Here is a 15,603-nt window from a genome sequence, read left to right on the forward strand (position 1 = left end):
TCTCAACTTTATCCTCTTTTTTTTCTCATTCAATTTTTATTGAATTTTCTCAAGTGCAAAACAAAACACCCCAACATACAAAACACACAAAAACATCCCCCCACAAACCCCCATGCCCCCCATACTCCCCCCGACTCCCTCCCTCCCTCCCACCACCAGCTCATCAGTTTAATCACCTTTACACACTCACTGTGTCCTTATTCAGTCAGAATATATTTCAGGTCTGAAATCAGGTTTGTCCATAATAAAATTGTGTCTGGTTGAGCATTGTTAATCCTTGCTGACGACAGTTCCAAATAAGCGATATCCAAGAAACTCCGAAGCCAGTGTGTCTCAGAGATATCATGGGGAGGCTTCCAACGTTGGACTATGATCTTTTTGGCTGCTGTCAGTCCTGCCAGCCAAATTTTGCGTGATTTTCCATTGGCAGTTGTATTCCTAATAAGTCATTTAAAGTCCTAATAACTTTTCCCCAGAATTTTTAAAATCCTAAGGCACTCCCATACAACATGAACAAACGAGCCCAAGGTCCCAGGGGCACAGATTGTGCAATATGGATCATCTGTCAGTCCCATTCGATGCCTGATCATAGGTGTTACATATGCTCTATGACAAAATTTCAAGTGTATATATTGGTGGTTTGGATTTTTGGACGCACCAGTTACGTTGGTCCAAATAGCATCCCAGTCCAGATCCTGCTCTAATTCCGCTACATCTCTATCCCATGCTCTCATTCCTGCTGAAGGTGAATGTTTCTGAGAGTTTAATTGGTCATATAAATATGATATTATCCGTCTAGGAGCATCCTGAAACCAACCTAGAATGGGATGATCTCTTAATTCTGCTCCCCAGGGAACCTTATAAGCCTTCATGTAGACCTCACTCTAAAATAAAAGAAAAGAGAATGCTTATCAATTCCATATTGAGAAACCAGTTCCTGAAAATCAAGGATATTTCTTGTTCCATTAATGTCTTTAAGAGTTCTAATGCCCTTCTCTTCCCAATTCTTATTAATGAATGGTTTCCCCCTGGACAGAATATGATTATTGTTCCATAATGGAGATGACTTGCACCAAATACTTTTATGACCTATAAATCTCTCCACCGCTCTAAACACCTGAAATAAATAAGAAAAAATGGGACCATAATATAAACCACACTTCCTAGTAGATATACCCATCAGGAGAAAATCTTTCAGCCTTATAGGTGCGATTAAATCTTGCTCCATACTTTTCCAGGAAGAAACTTTATCATCATCCATCCAGAAATTAAGACTTCCAGCACAAATGCCCAGTGATATAATTTAAAGTGTGGACATGACCATCCTCCATTGGGCTTACCGTGTCGAAGCACTGACCACTTTATACTGGGACGTTTATCCTTCCAAAAGTAACCTCTCAATAAGGAGTCTAATTTTTGCCAATAGCCTGATGGGGGTGGCAGTGGAACCACTGAGCTAATAAAGTTAATGTTGTGGGCATGATATTCATTTTAATGGTTGCTATACGAGCCGGTATTGATGCTGGCAAATGTTTCCATCTACTGATATCATCTTCTATATTTTTTAGAACCAGTGAAAAATTTGTTTTAGCGATAGTCGTTAAGGAAAACTTTATCCTTTCTGATTATTTCCAGTTGGGTAGAACTGTGAAGTATCTGCCTAAATCAGCTCTCCAACATTTCCCAAAACTGGGAGAGATCGAGGCTTTGATTCAGAGCTATTGGAGATAAAAGCTATGAATAATGGCCAATATCCAGCCTGTTCTCATTCCGAAGTTGTCACATATCGCCGCTTTGCAGTCACCTTTCATGTCTACATATTACGTGCCAGGTATCTTTTGGCGTCTTCTGTTTACGTTCCGGGACTCCACAACCATACAGCCACAACAACAGCATACGGCTACACCCTGTCGCCAACGAAAGCACATGGCACCTTCACACGTCTAGATAAGGATCTCGTAATTACGACATAAGATCTTGTAGTTACGACATCGGGATCTTATAATTGCCAGAAAAGATCAAGATAAGGTTTCCCTTTTTTTAAGTCAGTGAATGCAACACGCTCCCATAGTTTTTTGCTTTTCCTCCTTTTGTTGTTACAGTTTGTTTTTCTCCTTAAGTTGAAGAGAAGTCAGTTTCTATTAGCCTGTGGCCTCTTGACCTCTCCTGACACATTTTTTTCTGCTCTCAAGATTATATGCAGTTTTACGTGTGTGCAAATGGAAACATTAAAATAAAATTTCATCACGTTATCTTGTACAATAAATGACGATACAGCTGAATATTAAGCACACGAGGAGGCTGAATCCCTCCGAGGGAAAAAGATTAAACCAGAGAAAGAGAATTATGCAGATGTTCGGAATAGCTGTGCATGTAGCAGCAGAGCCTCAGGACCACAGCTCCCAGTAAGACCAGTCTAAACACAGGAATCATATAACGTGGGTTTGGTCAGCATACTTTCTCTCTGGCTTCATTCTAACTAACCAAAGTGCTCAGAGTGTTTACAGCTCAGACTTTACATGAAGAAGAGACACTGAGTTTTATTCTAATACTTTTAGTTATTACATCTACAACACACACATATATATATTTATGATTATGTATATATAGTTATTACAGAGAGATTGAAACATAAGACAAACAAACACAACAACACAAACTTAACTCCCTCATGACTGTGCAGTTTGTGTTAAAGAGAGCTCATAAATACCTCTAAAATATAAATGTGATTGGGAAACAGGAACTTCTTGTTAATCAGACCTTTGTTTCCCATGGCAATGAATAATAACCACCAATAATCCATCCAAAAATAATCCTGTTTGATCTTGAGTGTCTGAGGGAGAGAGAGAAAACCTGTTTTTAATTAAACAAAAGATCCCAAACACACCCTGTGTGTGAGTGTGTGCGTGTGTGTGTGTGTGTGTGTGGGTGTGTGGGTAGGTGTGGTCTGTGTGAGGAGCAGGGCGAGGCTCGGGACTTGAAGACAGTCGTGTTTCACACAGTGTCAGTTTGTGTTTGCTGCTCTCTCAGGTGACTCAGGGATCTCAGGTACGTCCACTTTTTACTGCGCACTCTTTATTGTTCAGCTGTGTTCACACTTTCTTCTTCTTCTTCTTCATCCTCCTCCTCTTCCTCTGAGTCAGACGAAGAAATACAACCAGGAAAAGAGACAGGAAGTTAATCTGAAACCTGAAACTTTTTTTTTATTGTTGTTTTCTGTGGTTTGTTTTGTTGTTCAGAGCTCAGAGAGTGAGTCAGATTATCTGTGATGTTACTGTGTCGTGTTGGTGCGATGAACAGCAGCTCTGTCACTCACTGACTTTTACTACATATACTGTGTTCATACATGTGATTCATGAGCTGCATAAGATGGAGTCTATCGTCCACAGATGAAGTACTCTGTTGTGCATTGTGAGTCACAGTATTTCCTGCTGGAGGCTGTTTGTGTGTCACTCCACCAACACAAACACACACAAAATGCACAACAAAATACAAAGAAACCAGGACAGGAAGTAGTCAGACCCCACTGCAGTAAAACCACTATTACCACACAGTAAAAATACTTAAAAGTAAATACTAAGTTTGCATGTTCTCCTTGTGTTAGTGTGTTTTCCTCAGGTTCTCCTGTTTCCTTCCACAGTCCAAAAACATGCAGCTTGGGTTAACTAGTGACTCTAAATTGTCCGCAGGTGTGAACAGCCTCATTTCCTCTTGGTATGGTACCTTTGGAGCTAAAAGTTACCCTTCAGACATGGTATCTAGACCCTTGGTCCGCTTACGGAACAGTTCCATTGGTACCAACTACAACTTTTCACAGTGGAAAAAGCGCACAGAACTGAACTGTACTGTACTGCTTAGTAGAAACAGGGCTAATGTGAGCATGAATGGATGTCTGTCTCTGTAGGCTCTTTCCCACTGCACAAATAACCCAATAACACCCACTAACATCTGGCTTTTTAATGTAATGGGATAGGTTACCTTTAGCATTCACACCCAGGTCAAATGACTCTGCAGTGATCACTTGTTTTGATCAGCTCCAGCTCCAATCAAACGATGGAAATACAACAACCGGCTAATTTTAGCCCCTTTACCAGCAAGATGCAATGACGTGCCACCACAAAATATTGTCCATCTCCATCCAAGCAGCACTCAAACATCGACCGAATTGGAAGACAGACTAAATATTCAACACATTCTCACTCTGACCTCGTCACATATCCGCGTTTGGTCATTGACTTTCCATGTCCAGATATGACGTCCATGGTACCCTGGGTGTGTTGGTTGTTGACGTTCTGGGACGCCGTGTCAAGTTCCGCCTGTTACATGCATTGTCTGTTTTCAAAATACACTTCAAAATACACATACAGTCTCTTTCAAAATAAATGCACTACGTCAGCACAACAACATGAACGTTTTTTTTCCTCCAACAACTAACGCACGTGGTTAGGTTTAGGAAAAAAAAGGTTTGGCTTTATAATCTTATGAGATGTGAACACCACTCTCCTGGGTGAAGGTTGGTGTTTGTTGGACCCATCCACCACTCCTCCCGTCCACCTTACTTGGACTGTTGACACTTTAACATTTGTTCTTGTCCCGCTACATTTCCCCCTGACGCTGCCAAGCTCCGTTAAACTATAACAGCAACTGGCCGTGCATCATGGCGACATTAATTCAGGTTCAATTTTATTTATAAAGCCCAATATCACAAATCACAATTTGCCTCACAGGGCTTTATAGCATACGACATGCTTCATCGATAAATACCATTGTGTATCATCTGCTTAGCAATCAAAATTTACAGAGTGATTTCTCATGATGTTACCTAAGGGAAGCATGTATAGAGTGAATAGGATTGGTCCAAGCACAGAACCTTGTGGAACTCCGAATCAAACTTAAGTATTTAGAGATGATTCATCGTGAATATGAACAAACTGAAAACGATCAGATAAATAAGATTTAAACCAGCTCAGTGCAGAACCTTTTAGGCCAATTAAATGTTCCAGTCTCTGCAGCAGAATTTGATGGTCAATTGTGTCAAATGCTGCGGTAAAGAACAGCTTTTTTTCGTGAGTGACTGCCCATGCACCGGATTTCGATGACTTTGGAGTGTGGCCGGGTTGGAATATTGCCCCTTTTACACCCAAATTATCACGTGTACGTGGGTTCTTTTAAACACTGAAAAACCTGCTAAAGATAGACGATAGACTACTTTGTCATTGCCGGTAGATCAGAGCTGTGTACGTGACTCTGCTGCAGAGCCTTTCAGTTTTTGTTTTTTTTTCTGGTGTGTCACATTAGACATCATGAACAGGCCTGAAAAAAGGTCAGTAAACAGTAAAAGCAAGATGGAGGCCAGTGAAAATGTTTCTGTGGTTACTTCATTTTTCAGTCTCTCTCTCTCAAGCTCAGTGCGAACTAATTTGGAACGATGTTTGAGTGTTTGGAGGGAGACTGACCTTATTTCATGTGCATTGCATCTCACCAGTTAAGGGGCTAAAATAAGCACTTTCACCCAGGTGTTATGTTTCCATCAATGTTGATCAGAGCCAGAGCTGATAAATACCTGTGACTACTGCAGAGTCATTTGACCCGCGTGTGAATGCTGATTGTAACCTTTCCTATTACATTAGAAAAGCCAGATGTTAGAGGGGGTTTTTGTGCAGTGAAAAAGGGACTTAATAAGCAAAGAGCCAGTCCTGTGATAGTCTGGTGACTTGTCCAGCGTGTACCCCGACACAGGACACAGCTACTCCGCAGTGCTGCAATATACTACATAGTCAGGTACTATTTAAAACATGCAGTACAGGGGCTTATAACAAAAGGTATACAAAGAATTTAAATTGTGAATATTAATGCTGATAAAATATAGTCTGTCCAGGGCAGCAGCACCATACAGTGAACATTAGCAGAGGAAGGAAGAAGATGAGGAAGAAGTAGTTTCAGGTGTCTTATTTTTTCTCCTCTTGTTGCTCTTCGTGTCAGGACTCGCCCACCACACCTTCTCACATTGTTTTGTCCTCTGCTGCTGCTTTCAGGTTCTCTCTGTGTGTTTGAGGTCAAAGACCAGCAACATGGACGTGAGTCTGATTTTTAATCTTTCACCTGAATATTAAATATGTTTGTTTATCTTCATCACTGTGTAACATTTATTTATTCAGACGAATCATCTTTAGCAGTTGTTTTTTATTTTTTGATCTGAGTCAACAACTATCTGGTGACAGAAGTTTTTATGTCACTCAAACATGTCACATGACTCTCACTAAAGAAAGAATGTTGAGGTTTTATTTCATAATGACATTCATGTGTCGATGAATCATCACTGTGTGAGAAGACAAAGACATAATTGAATCTGTTTTTATTTCCTCCTTTGAGGCAGTGAGAGATATTTTCCTCTTGGCTGTGGTGGAAATAAGTCACGTTATCAATAAAAGCAAATTTAACTCAAATTTAAACTGAAAACAGTGAAAAAGAAAAAGCGACTGAAAGCTTGTTTCCATCTGTTTTTATTCAAACAGAACAGGAAACACTTTTTACACATTTACAGGTTAGGTTCCACTCTTATGTAAATAGATGATGCAAATAAAAGACAACCAGAGTGTGGCACCAGCTGCCTGTTTCTTTATATGATAATCATATTCAGACAACAGGATGGACGGAAACATGACTTCAGTCAGGTTTTATTTGCAGTTAAATCTGAGCTATATTTTGACGTTATATAAATGAGTGTGTGAACATTATTGTGTGTAAAGAGGTTGGGGTCTTCTCTAGAGCCTAGTGTTTCCACTGCTAACAGTACTCTTATATGTGGGTGGGGTTGTTGTCACTCACTGCTCCGTCCAGCACTCACTGTATTTCCTCCTTTTTCAGTCTGCACCTGGTTTATCGTCCACAGAACGAGGCTGCACGCCCACATTTTCAGAACAAAATAGAACAGGCTGCAGTGAGAGTCTCTCTCCATGGGATATTTAAAAATAGCAGCTTTGTGCATTTAGTCCTTCTCAGGCAAGCTCAGGGGTTTAGTGTTGCTGTAGCCCACAGGAAGTGAGGATTAGAATATATGACCTTCACATAATCCGCTCCAAATTAATCTATATTTTTAAAGTCATTACTAAAAGTGTCTGTCATATAAAAACTAAAGTGATGGTCAAAGTTGTCACAGTGAAATTTAAGGTGTGCTGATGGATTCACGTCATCAACTCATGCATTGAGTAACATTACAAGTTAACGTTCCACCTTAAAAGTCACCGGCAGTCGGCCCAGTGAATGAAGTTATTGTTTCTCAGACTCCAGCTGCTGTGAGAGGCAGCAAAACATCCTTTCATTTTATAGTTACAGTTTACTAATAAAACTCTCCACAGTATGAACAGTGGTTACATGAGCCTCAAAACTGGACACAACTCAGCCCTGAGCAGAGTGACCGTCCTCTACTGACCAATCAGACTGCAGTGTTCACAGCTCCACCTTTTAGTACCAGATCTGTGTGCTAGGTACCCCAACAGAGGGGGGACCAAACATGGGGACGCTAAGGAACGATTCCGTTGGTACCATCCACAACTTTTCACAGTGGAAACAGAAAAAACTGAACTGAAGTGAACTGCTCGGTGGAAACGGGCTTAAGATCATCTGTAACTGTAAAACTCTTTAATCTGATCCAGAGACACAATACAGACACTGTAGCTGAGTGTTTGCAGTGTGTGTGTGTGTGTGTGTTTGGTAACAGGGTGGCATTCATCTCCTAAACCAACACCTTCATACAGAACATTCCTGATGAGTCTGTCACTAACACACCCTGAAACTTTAAACCACACCTACAGAAATACGCCGAAACACACACTGGGACAAACTGTGCTGTGTTCAGGGACAGCTCAGACACTCAGAGACAGATATGGTTTTGCTGTATTTATCAGACTCTCTGGACTGTGTTGCACTTTGTGTAACCTGAGTGTCTGTCTTCTTATTGCATGTAGTTAAAGGACAGTTGTGCTTTTTAACCAACACAAATTCGTACCTAAACAAAAGAACAGATCATTTGCTGCAGACTCCCGAAACTGTGTAGCAGTGTGACAGTTTTAAACATTTGGTTAATGTTGTGAAACGGTCACACAGATTGGTTCAACGCATTCTCACTCCGACTTCATCACATATCGATGTTTGGTCATGGACTTTCCACGTCCAGATACGACCTCCAAGGTACCCTGGGTGTGTTGGTTGTTGATGTTCTGGTGTCAACACGCATTGTCTGTTTTCAAAATACACTTCTGTTTTCACAGGAAATTTAACATTCACATATAGTGTCTTTCAAATAAAAGCACTATGTCAGTACAACAATGCAAATTGACGGTTTTTTTTCCTTCAAAAACAAAAGAACAGGGTTTGGCTTTAGAATCTTAGGGGACACGAACACAGCTCTCTCGGGTGAAAGTCAATTTTTGTTGTTTGTAACAGCCTCCTTGTCACAATGGGCTGTCTGACAGGTAAAGCTGTGGAAATACTCTAAATACAGCGTACAGTTAAACTGATATTGATTTTTTTAGGTGTCTAGAATATATTTTGCTGCTACCCCCATCCGCAGCAGTAAATTTCTTAGCGTCTGTGGTGGTACTACTGCCTGCTTAAGAAACATCCCCCTGCAGAGCCAGAGAGCCACCAGGCCCTCAGTTTTTTGTTGTATGAACAGAGATTGCTAAATACATATTTTAGATTGTTGGTGTAAAAATAGCGTTAGCCTTGCGTTCACGGTTGCTTGTTTAAAGCAGAAATAGAAAACTTTTCTACTACCTACACTAGCTCACTAGCTAACACTGTCTGCTTATCAGCTCCTTAATCATGGATCAATAGAGAATATAGCAGTTGTAACCACAGTGCTTTTTAGGAGGACCACTCCAAGGAAACATGTTCTTTGTTTAGATTAACAAACAGACAATGGATTATAGACACTTGTTTCTGGCTGCCAGCATTAGCTAGCTGAAAAGATGTCTATTTCCACTTTAAAATGTTGATTAAAAACATTGTCGTCTGTTGGTACTTTGACTTGGATTAGTGCTAAAACGGATGATCTGGAGGAACAAGACCGTCTGTCCACAGGACAGGGGCATGAAAATATGACAGGCGACCTGGCTCTAAGCCCTTAAGGAGCCTCCAGCAAACCCACTGATCTGGGCTGTGATCTGCTCCTGAGCTAGAATAACCAGAGGGAGAGCAGGACGTCAGTAGGTTCTGTTGGCTTTCCTCCAGTGTCCACACACACATGGATGTGGAGCTGCGGACTTTTGTCCTTTTATCCCCCGGGGGTTTCATGTCCCTACCCTCCAGATAGGCGGACTCATCCCTCTGGACCATCCATTCTAGCATTAACCCTCGACAAAGTATCAACGACCGCAATGTTTTTAATCAACATTTTGAAAAATAGTCGAAATAGACAACTTTTCAGCTAACCTAGCTATTGTGCTGGGTGTGCTAGTTAATCCTGGCAGACAGAATCAAACAATTATGCTTCAATGTTCATTAATTGTGCTATAATTAAACAAAGAATACATTTTCCTGAGGTGGTCCCTCTAAAATGAGCAGTGGTTGACGTTACAGTATTCCATTATGATCAGGGAGTTGATACGCAGATGCCAGCCAGTGCTAGCATTGTGTAACAGTCTATTTTGTCTTTGCATGCAGAAATGCCTGGTAAGGTATGGTGTCCCTCCAGAGTTGCCGTAGGGCTGTGGTTGGCGGACTTCCGCCGTTGTGTGTTGCTGTTGACGCTCTGAGAAAAAGAAGAGGCGGTTGCCGCTGAACACACTATCCCGACTCCTGTCCGTTTATTGTTTACTAGTTGCAAAGTTATAAGAACCCCAGGACGCTCGGTTACAATAGCTAGCTAGTTGAAATGTTGACTACTTCCACCACTGTGAAGTGATTGGCTGAATTAAAAACTCTCTGATTAGCCACATTAAAAATGGTAGACAAATACCCGGCCCTCTCTAGTCACGTCTAAAACCGAGCCTCTCCGGCTCTGCACAGGGATGATACTGGCCTGCTTCTCCAAACTGGGGGCATGCTGACCACCATCTTTTGTAGATAATACACTGATTGTTAGGGATGCATGATAATATCGGTACATCATCGGTGTTGGCCGATATTGACTTTAAATGAACTATCAGATTCGGCCCGCATGCTTTTTTCCTTATTTTGCACAATGAATGAATATTACACACATTGAATAGTATTCTATTACATGTCTCCATCTGCTGGTGGGACGTCATGATAAGAGTATGCATGTATAATGTGATGATGAGACTTGATGATCACTAAAATTAGGTGGATATATCGATATTGATATTGGTTATCGGCCAAAACAGTAGTTATATAGCAGCATATCAGATATCAGCAACAAATCCAATATTGTGCATCCGTACTGATGATGCATAAATACCTCATACAACCCTAATTCAACAAAACCAGACTGTCCCTTTCACTTATTACACACATAAGTTTAAATCACTCAGCACTGACCCTTGGTTTCACATGGGACACAAACAGCGGTCTCCTGGGTGAAAGTCCTGTGTGTATCTGACCCATCCATACACCCTGACTGACTTGCTACGACGACTTTGTCACTCTTTATATTACATCACCTAAATTCCTCCTTTGCTTCCGTCATAACTCATACGGCCTCTAGGGGTCACCACCCAACAATAAGCATAAATGTGAGTCCTAATAAGCTGCTTGTTAAAACGACCTTAATGGCTGTTTTGGAGGAGGACAGTCTGTATTTAACAGGAGAGTCGGTCAGTTTGTGACCGTCAGGAAAGATTCTCTGCCTCTGAAAGACACAGATAACGTTTAAAAATATAATCACAATCAGCACTGAAGATGAGTGGTTTTTGAGCATTAGCTGGCAGTCAGTGGGGAGTTGTGGTTTGTGGTCATTACACTAAACTTGAATTTGAACATTATTATGATTATATATTTTATAAAATACATTAACTTCAGTATCAGTGAAATATTCTCTGTAACTTCCACCTGCAGTTTTTAATCTGCCTCAGTGGAGTCGAAGTGTGTTCGGCTGCAGTTCCTCTGAGAGCCACTGTGTGTTGCAGAGCACCACACAGTGGTTCGTCAAGAGAAGTAAGAGGTTTTCACACTCACTTCAGAGCACTGAGAGTTTGATCACAGCAGCATCTGGTGGACATTAGGAGGAACTGCAGTTGTTCAGGTTCTGCACTTCCTGTATTTCTTAACTTTTTTATCTCTTTGCAGCTGTCAGATGCTCTTGGTGGTCCCTGGCCAGGCAACCCACAGCCCAGCAATCCATCCTGGCCAGGCAACCCACAACCCAGCAATCCATCCTGGCCAGGCAACCCACAGCCCAGCAATCCAACCTGGCCAGGTACTCATCGTCATCATCACTACATTCTCATTCTCCATCTTATACTTCTCCTTTTTCTTTATTATTGATAGTTTAAAGCCCCTCTGTGAAGAAGTTTTATGTGATCACATCTTTTTTGATTAAGAGGTCTTCAAAACGAATCTGTAGGAAACGTTACCTGAACCTGATGTATGAACATTCATTTTTAAACAACAGGAGACACAGAGTAAAAGAGTTTAAATCACCTGACCTGGAAGTTACATCTCTATTGCTCTGACCCCCAGAAGTCACCAAAGTCCAAACATTACATTTTAACAAAACTTTATAAAACAGGTGGAAGTGGAGGCGCCTGGCCTGGAGCTCCGTCCGGAGGTGGAAGTGGAGGCGCCTGGCCTGGAGCTCCGTCCGGAGGTGGAAGTGGAGGCCCCTGGCCTGGAGCTCCGTCTGGAGGTGGAAGTGGAGGCCCCTGGCCTGGAGCTCCGTCCGGAGGTGGAGGCCCCCAGCCTGTAGGTCCGTCCGCAGGCCCCCAGCCTGTAGGTCCTGTAGTCCAGCCCAGTAAGCCTCTGGTGAGTCGATGGATGGATGGTTGTTTAGAAGGTTTGGTGGACAGATAGATGGTAATGGTTGGTTGGTTGGTTGGTTGGATGGATGGATGGATGGATGGATGTTGGATGGATGGATGGATGGCTGTTTAGAAGGTTTGGTGGACAGATAGATGGTAATGGTTGGTTGGTTGGTTGGTTGGATGGATGGATGGATGGATGGGTGGATGTTGGATGGATGGATGGATGGATGGATGGATGTTGGATGGATGGATGGATGGATGGATGGATGGATGGTTGTTTAGAGGGTTTGGTGGACAGATAGATGGTAATGGTTGGTTGGTTGGTTGGTTGGTTGGATGGATGGATGGATGTTGGATGGATGGATGGATGGATGGATGGATGGATGGTTGTTTAGAAGGTTTGGTGGACAGATAGATGGTAATGGTTGGTTGGTTGGTTGGTTGGTTGGATGGATGGATGGATGGATGGATGGGTGGATGGGTGGATGGATGGATGTTGGATGGATGGATGGATGGATGGATGGTTGTTTAGAAGGTTTGGTGGACAGATAGATGGTAATGGTTGGTTGGTTGGTTGGTTGGTTGGATGGATGGATGGATGGATGTTGGATGGATGGATGGATGGATGAATGGATGGTTGGTTGGTTGGTTGGTTGGATGGACAGACAGACGGATGGATAGAGATAACAGCTGTTTCCTGTCTGCAGGTGGTTCCGTACTCACATCCTTTTCCCGGCGGATTTCACGACAAACTGCTCATCACGATCCGTGGAACGGTCAATCACAACCCGAACAAGTCCGTATGAACACTTCAAAATCAATAATGGATGAATGGATGAATTGTCACATACTGTGATACAGTTACAGAATCTGGTGGATTCAGTTGATCTCTGATTGTCTCTGTTGTTTTTCAGGTTTGCAGTGGATCTGCACACAGATCACGACCTGGCCTTCCACTTCAACCCTCGCTTCAATGAGAACGGCCATAAGGTGATCGTCAGGAACAGCTGTATTGGCAAAAAGTGGGGGCAGGAGGAGAGACAACTCGGCAATTTCCCCTTTGTCCCGGGAAAATCTTTTGAGGTCAGTATATTTAATATATATTAAGAATACTTACCAGTAAAGTGTTTATTAGTAATGATCAACTTGTTGAATGTAAGGCACTACCAAAGACATTGTTTGTATTTTGTTTGTCTTCTAACGATGACGCTCAGGTGTCAGAGGGTCTCTGAATGCACCATTAAGTGTAGTTAAGGGTTCAGTCTGTAAATGTGTGAGCAGGCTGATGATGACAGTTTGTGGGTTTGTTGTTGCAGATGAAGATCCTGTGCACCCAGAAAGAGTTTAGGGTCGCTGTCAACAACTCTCACTTGTTGGAGTTCAAACACAGGATCACAAACCTGCGCTCAATCACCCGACTCTGCATCCACCACGACATCAGCCTACAGGGGTTCAACGTAGAGAATCTGCCCTGAGTCAGATCGAGACCCACCACAGACCTAAGGAGGTCATCAGAAAATGGTTGTAACTCCACAGTTGATTCAAAATATATCTTTAATAGATATAGGTGTATCTATTAATGTAGGTGATTATCAGTAATGATAGTTTGCTCTTTTATATATAAAACATCCACAGAAGGTTCTCAGTGGATCCTCTTGTACTGTTTTTTTTTCTGTTTGGCTCATATGAATAAAGGGTTGATCTTACATTTACTGGAGTTTTGTCTGTGTGTCTCCATACTAGCACAGGGTCTAATCATAGACTGTATAAAATAATAGGTGTAGCCACTGAGATGTCACCCATTCACTTGTTGACTCCCGCTTTGAAGCCTTGAGTTCGGCATTTTGTCCGTCATCATCTTGGGTTTTTTGGAGCCGGAAATGATCATATTTGGATGAGAGCGTGAAGCTATGAAGGAGCGAGGGGTGGCGCTGACTGAGAACCTGAGGAGGGGGGGCTAGATACCGTTAGCAGTAGCTCAGTGCATAGGGACTTGGCTAGGGAACTGTAGGGTCGCCGGTTCAAGTCCCCGACTGTACCAAATATATGGAGCGTGGACTGGTGGCTGGAGAGGTGCCAGTTCACCTCCTGGGCACTTCCGAGGTGCCCTTGAGCAAGGCAGCGAACCCCACAACTGCTCGGGACACCTGTCATGGGCAGCCCCCTCACTCTGACATCTCTCCATTTAATGCATGTATAGGTCCTGTTTCTGCGTGTGTGTATTTTGGGCCTGTGTGTTTATGTATATGTCAACGGAGTGAAAAGATTGAATATCCCCTTGGAGATTAAGAAAGTATATAAAATTAAATTATTAGCTAGCGCTAGTGCTAACTAGCTACCTTGGTAAGCAACGTGCCTCCATAGTTTGAGACATGTATAGATTCAGCCACATTTCATTGAAGCTTACACAACACGTCACAAACAAGCCACGCCCACCTCCAATACAAGTGATGGTTATTTGAACCCTGCTATACGTTGCAGTGAATAAATATGAGGCCAAACGTAGCAATAATACCCTTTATCCACTGACCTTTATCAGTCATTCACTATTATAAGTAACGAGATGTAGGCTAACCACTACCCTTACCCTAACCTTAGCCACGTCTCTTTTAAAGTAACACTGCATAGCTAGCTAAATGTTAACTTAGCATTTTCTGTAGGTCTTCAACTTTTGGACCGAGGAGCGAGGGGATCTAATTTTGGACTGATGGCCACAGCAGTGTCCACACAGCCAATGTGATGCCACACTATCAGACGCCTCTTGGCAGGGGTCCTGCACAGTCGGTTTTTGCCTGTTCGTGCAGATCAGACAGTCTGTGCGTTCAAATACCCATAATACCAAACTATACAGTATGCCAGAAAAAGATTTAGCATGTCCCAAGGCATAGACTGTGTCTCAAATCACATACTTGCATTACTACACTTCTATGTAGTATACTATGCGCACTATGTACTTATTGGCGTAGTGCGCAAATTTCGACAGGGTAGTGTTGTCTCAAACCAAACACGGCCGTTGTGCACTTACCGGAAATGACGACTGCAAATTATAATTGCAAATATGTCGGAATCTACAACCTATAACTATAACTTTAAAGTTAAACTATACACATCACAAAGTAACAAAAGCAGAGCTCTCTCGGTTGATCTCTGGTAAGGGGCTTTTTTTGTATCTCCAAAGTAACAGATATAAAAGCAAGAGGGTCAAAGTTCAGGGTGTAATGTTACGAGACAGTAGTGTATCTTGGTTGTGTGCAGACTGCATGCAGCAGTACGTACTCCTTAGGGGCAGCTGCAGTCTAACAAAAGGCTTCCTCCAGTTTGTTTTAAACTTAATAAAACAAACTTAATGTGCTAAAAAGTTAGCGTTCCAGAGAAATCCAATATTCCTCTTAATCCCTCCCCAGTTTCTGATGAGGTGGACATGATAACCCTTAATACACATAACGTTATTCATCCTTGAGCAAGGCACTGAACTCCCAACTGCTCAGGGTGCCTGTCCATGGGCAGCCTCCTCACTCTGACGTCTCTCCATTTAATGCATGTATAGGTCCTGTTTGTGCATGTGAGTGTATTTCAGGCCTGTGTCTGTATGACAACAGAGTGAAGACACTGAATTTCACCTCAGGGATTAATAAAGTACGACGTCTTCTTCTTCTATATAATCAGACTGGAGTCGCCC

The 15,603-nt window shown here is 42.3% G+C and overlaps 1 protein-coding gene across 1 annotated transcript; it reads left to right on the forward strand.

The window, feature by feature from the left end:
• Nucleotides 1–2,932: 2,932 nt before the first annotated feature.
• lgals3b (lectin, galactoside binding soluble 3b) lies at nucleotides 2,933–13,630 on the forward strand. The gene is made up of 7 exons (XM_033642080.2): nucleotides 2,933–3,048; nucleotides 6,036–6,077; nucleotides 11,251–11,380; nucleotides 11,693–11,925; nucleotides 12,632–12,720; nucleotides 12,839–13,007; nucleotides 13,241–13,630. Exons 2-7 carry the CDS (start codon nucleotides 6,072–6,074, stop codon nucleotides 13,397–13,399), a joined length of 786 nt encoding a protein of 261 aa, XP_033497971.1. The 5' UTR covers nucleotides 2,933–3,048; nucleotides 6,036–6,071; the 3' UTR covers nucleotides 13,400–13,630.
• The last annotated feature ends 1,973 nt before the right edge of the window (nucleotides 13,631–15,603 follow it).

Source organism: Epinephelus lanceolatus, chromosome 15, assembly GCF_041903045.1.
Source record: "Epinephelus lanceolatus isolate andai-2023 chromosome 15, ASM4190304v1, whole genome shotgun sequence".
In the NCBI taxonomy this organism is placed as follows: Eukaryota; Metazoa; Chordata; class Actinopteri; order Perciformes; family Serranidae; genus Epinephelus; species Epinephelus lanceolatus.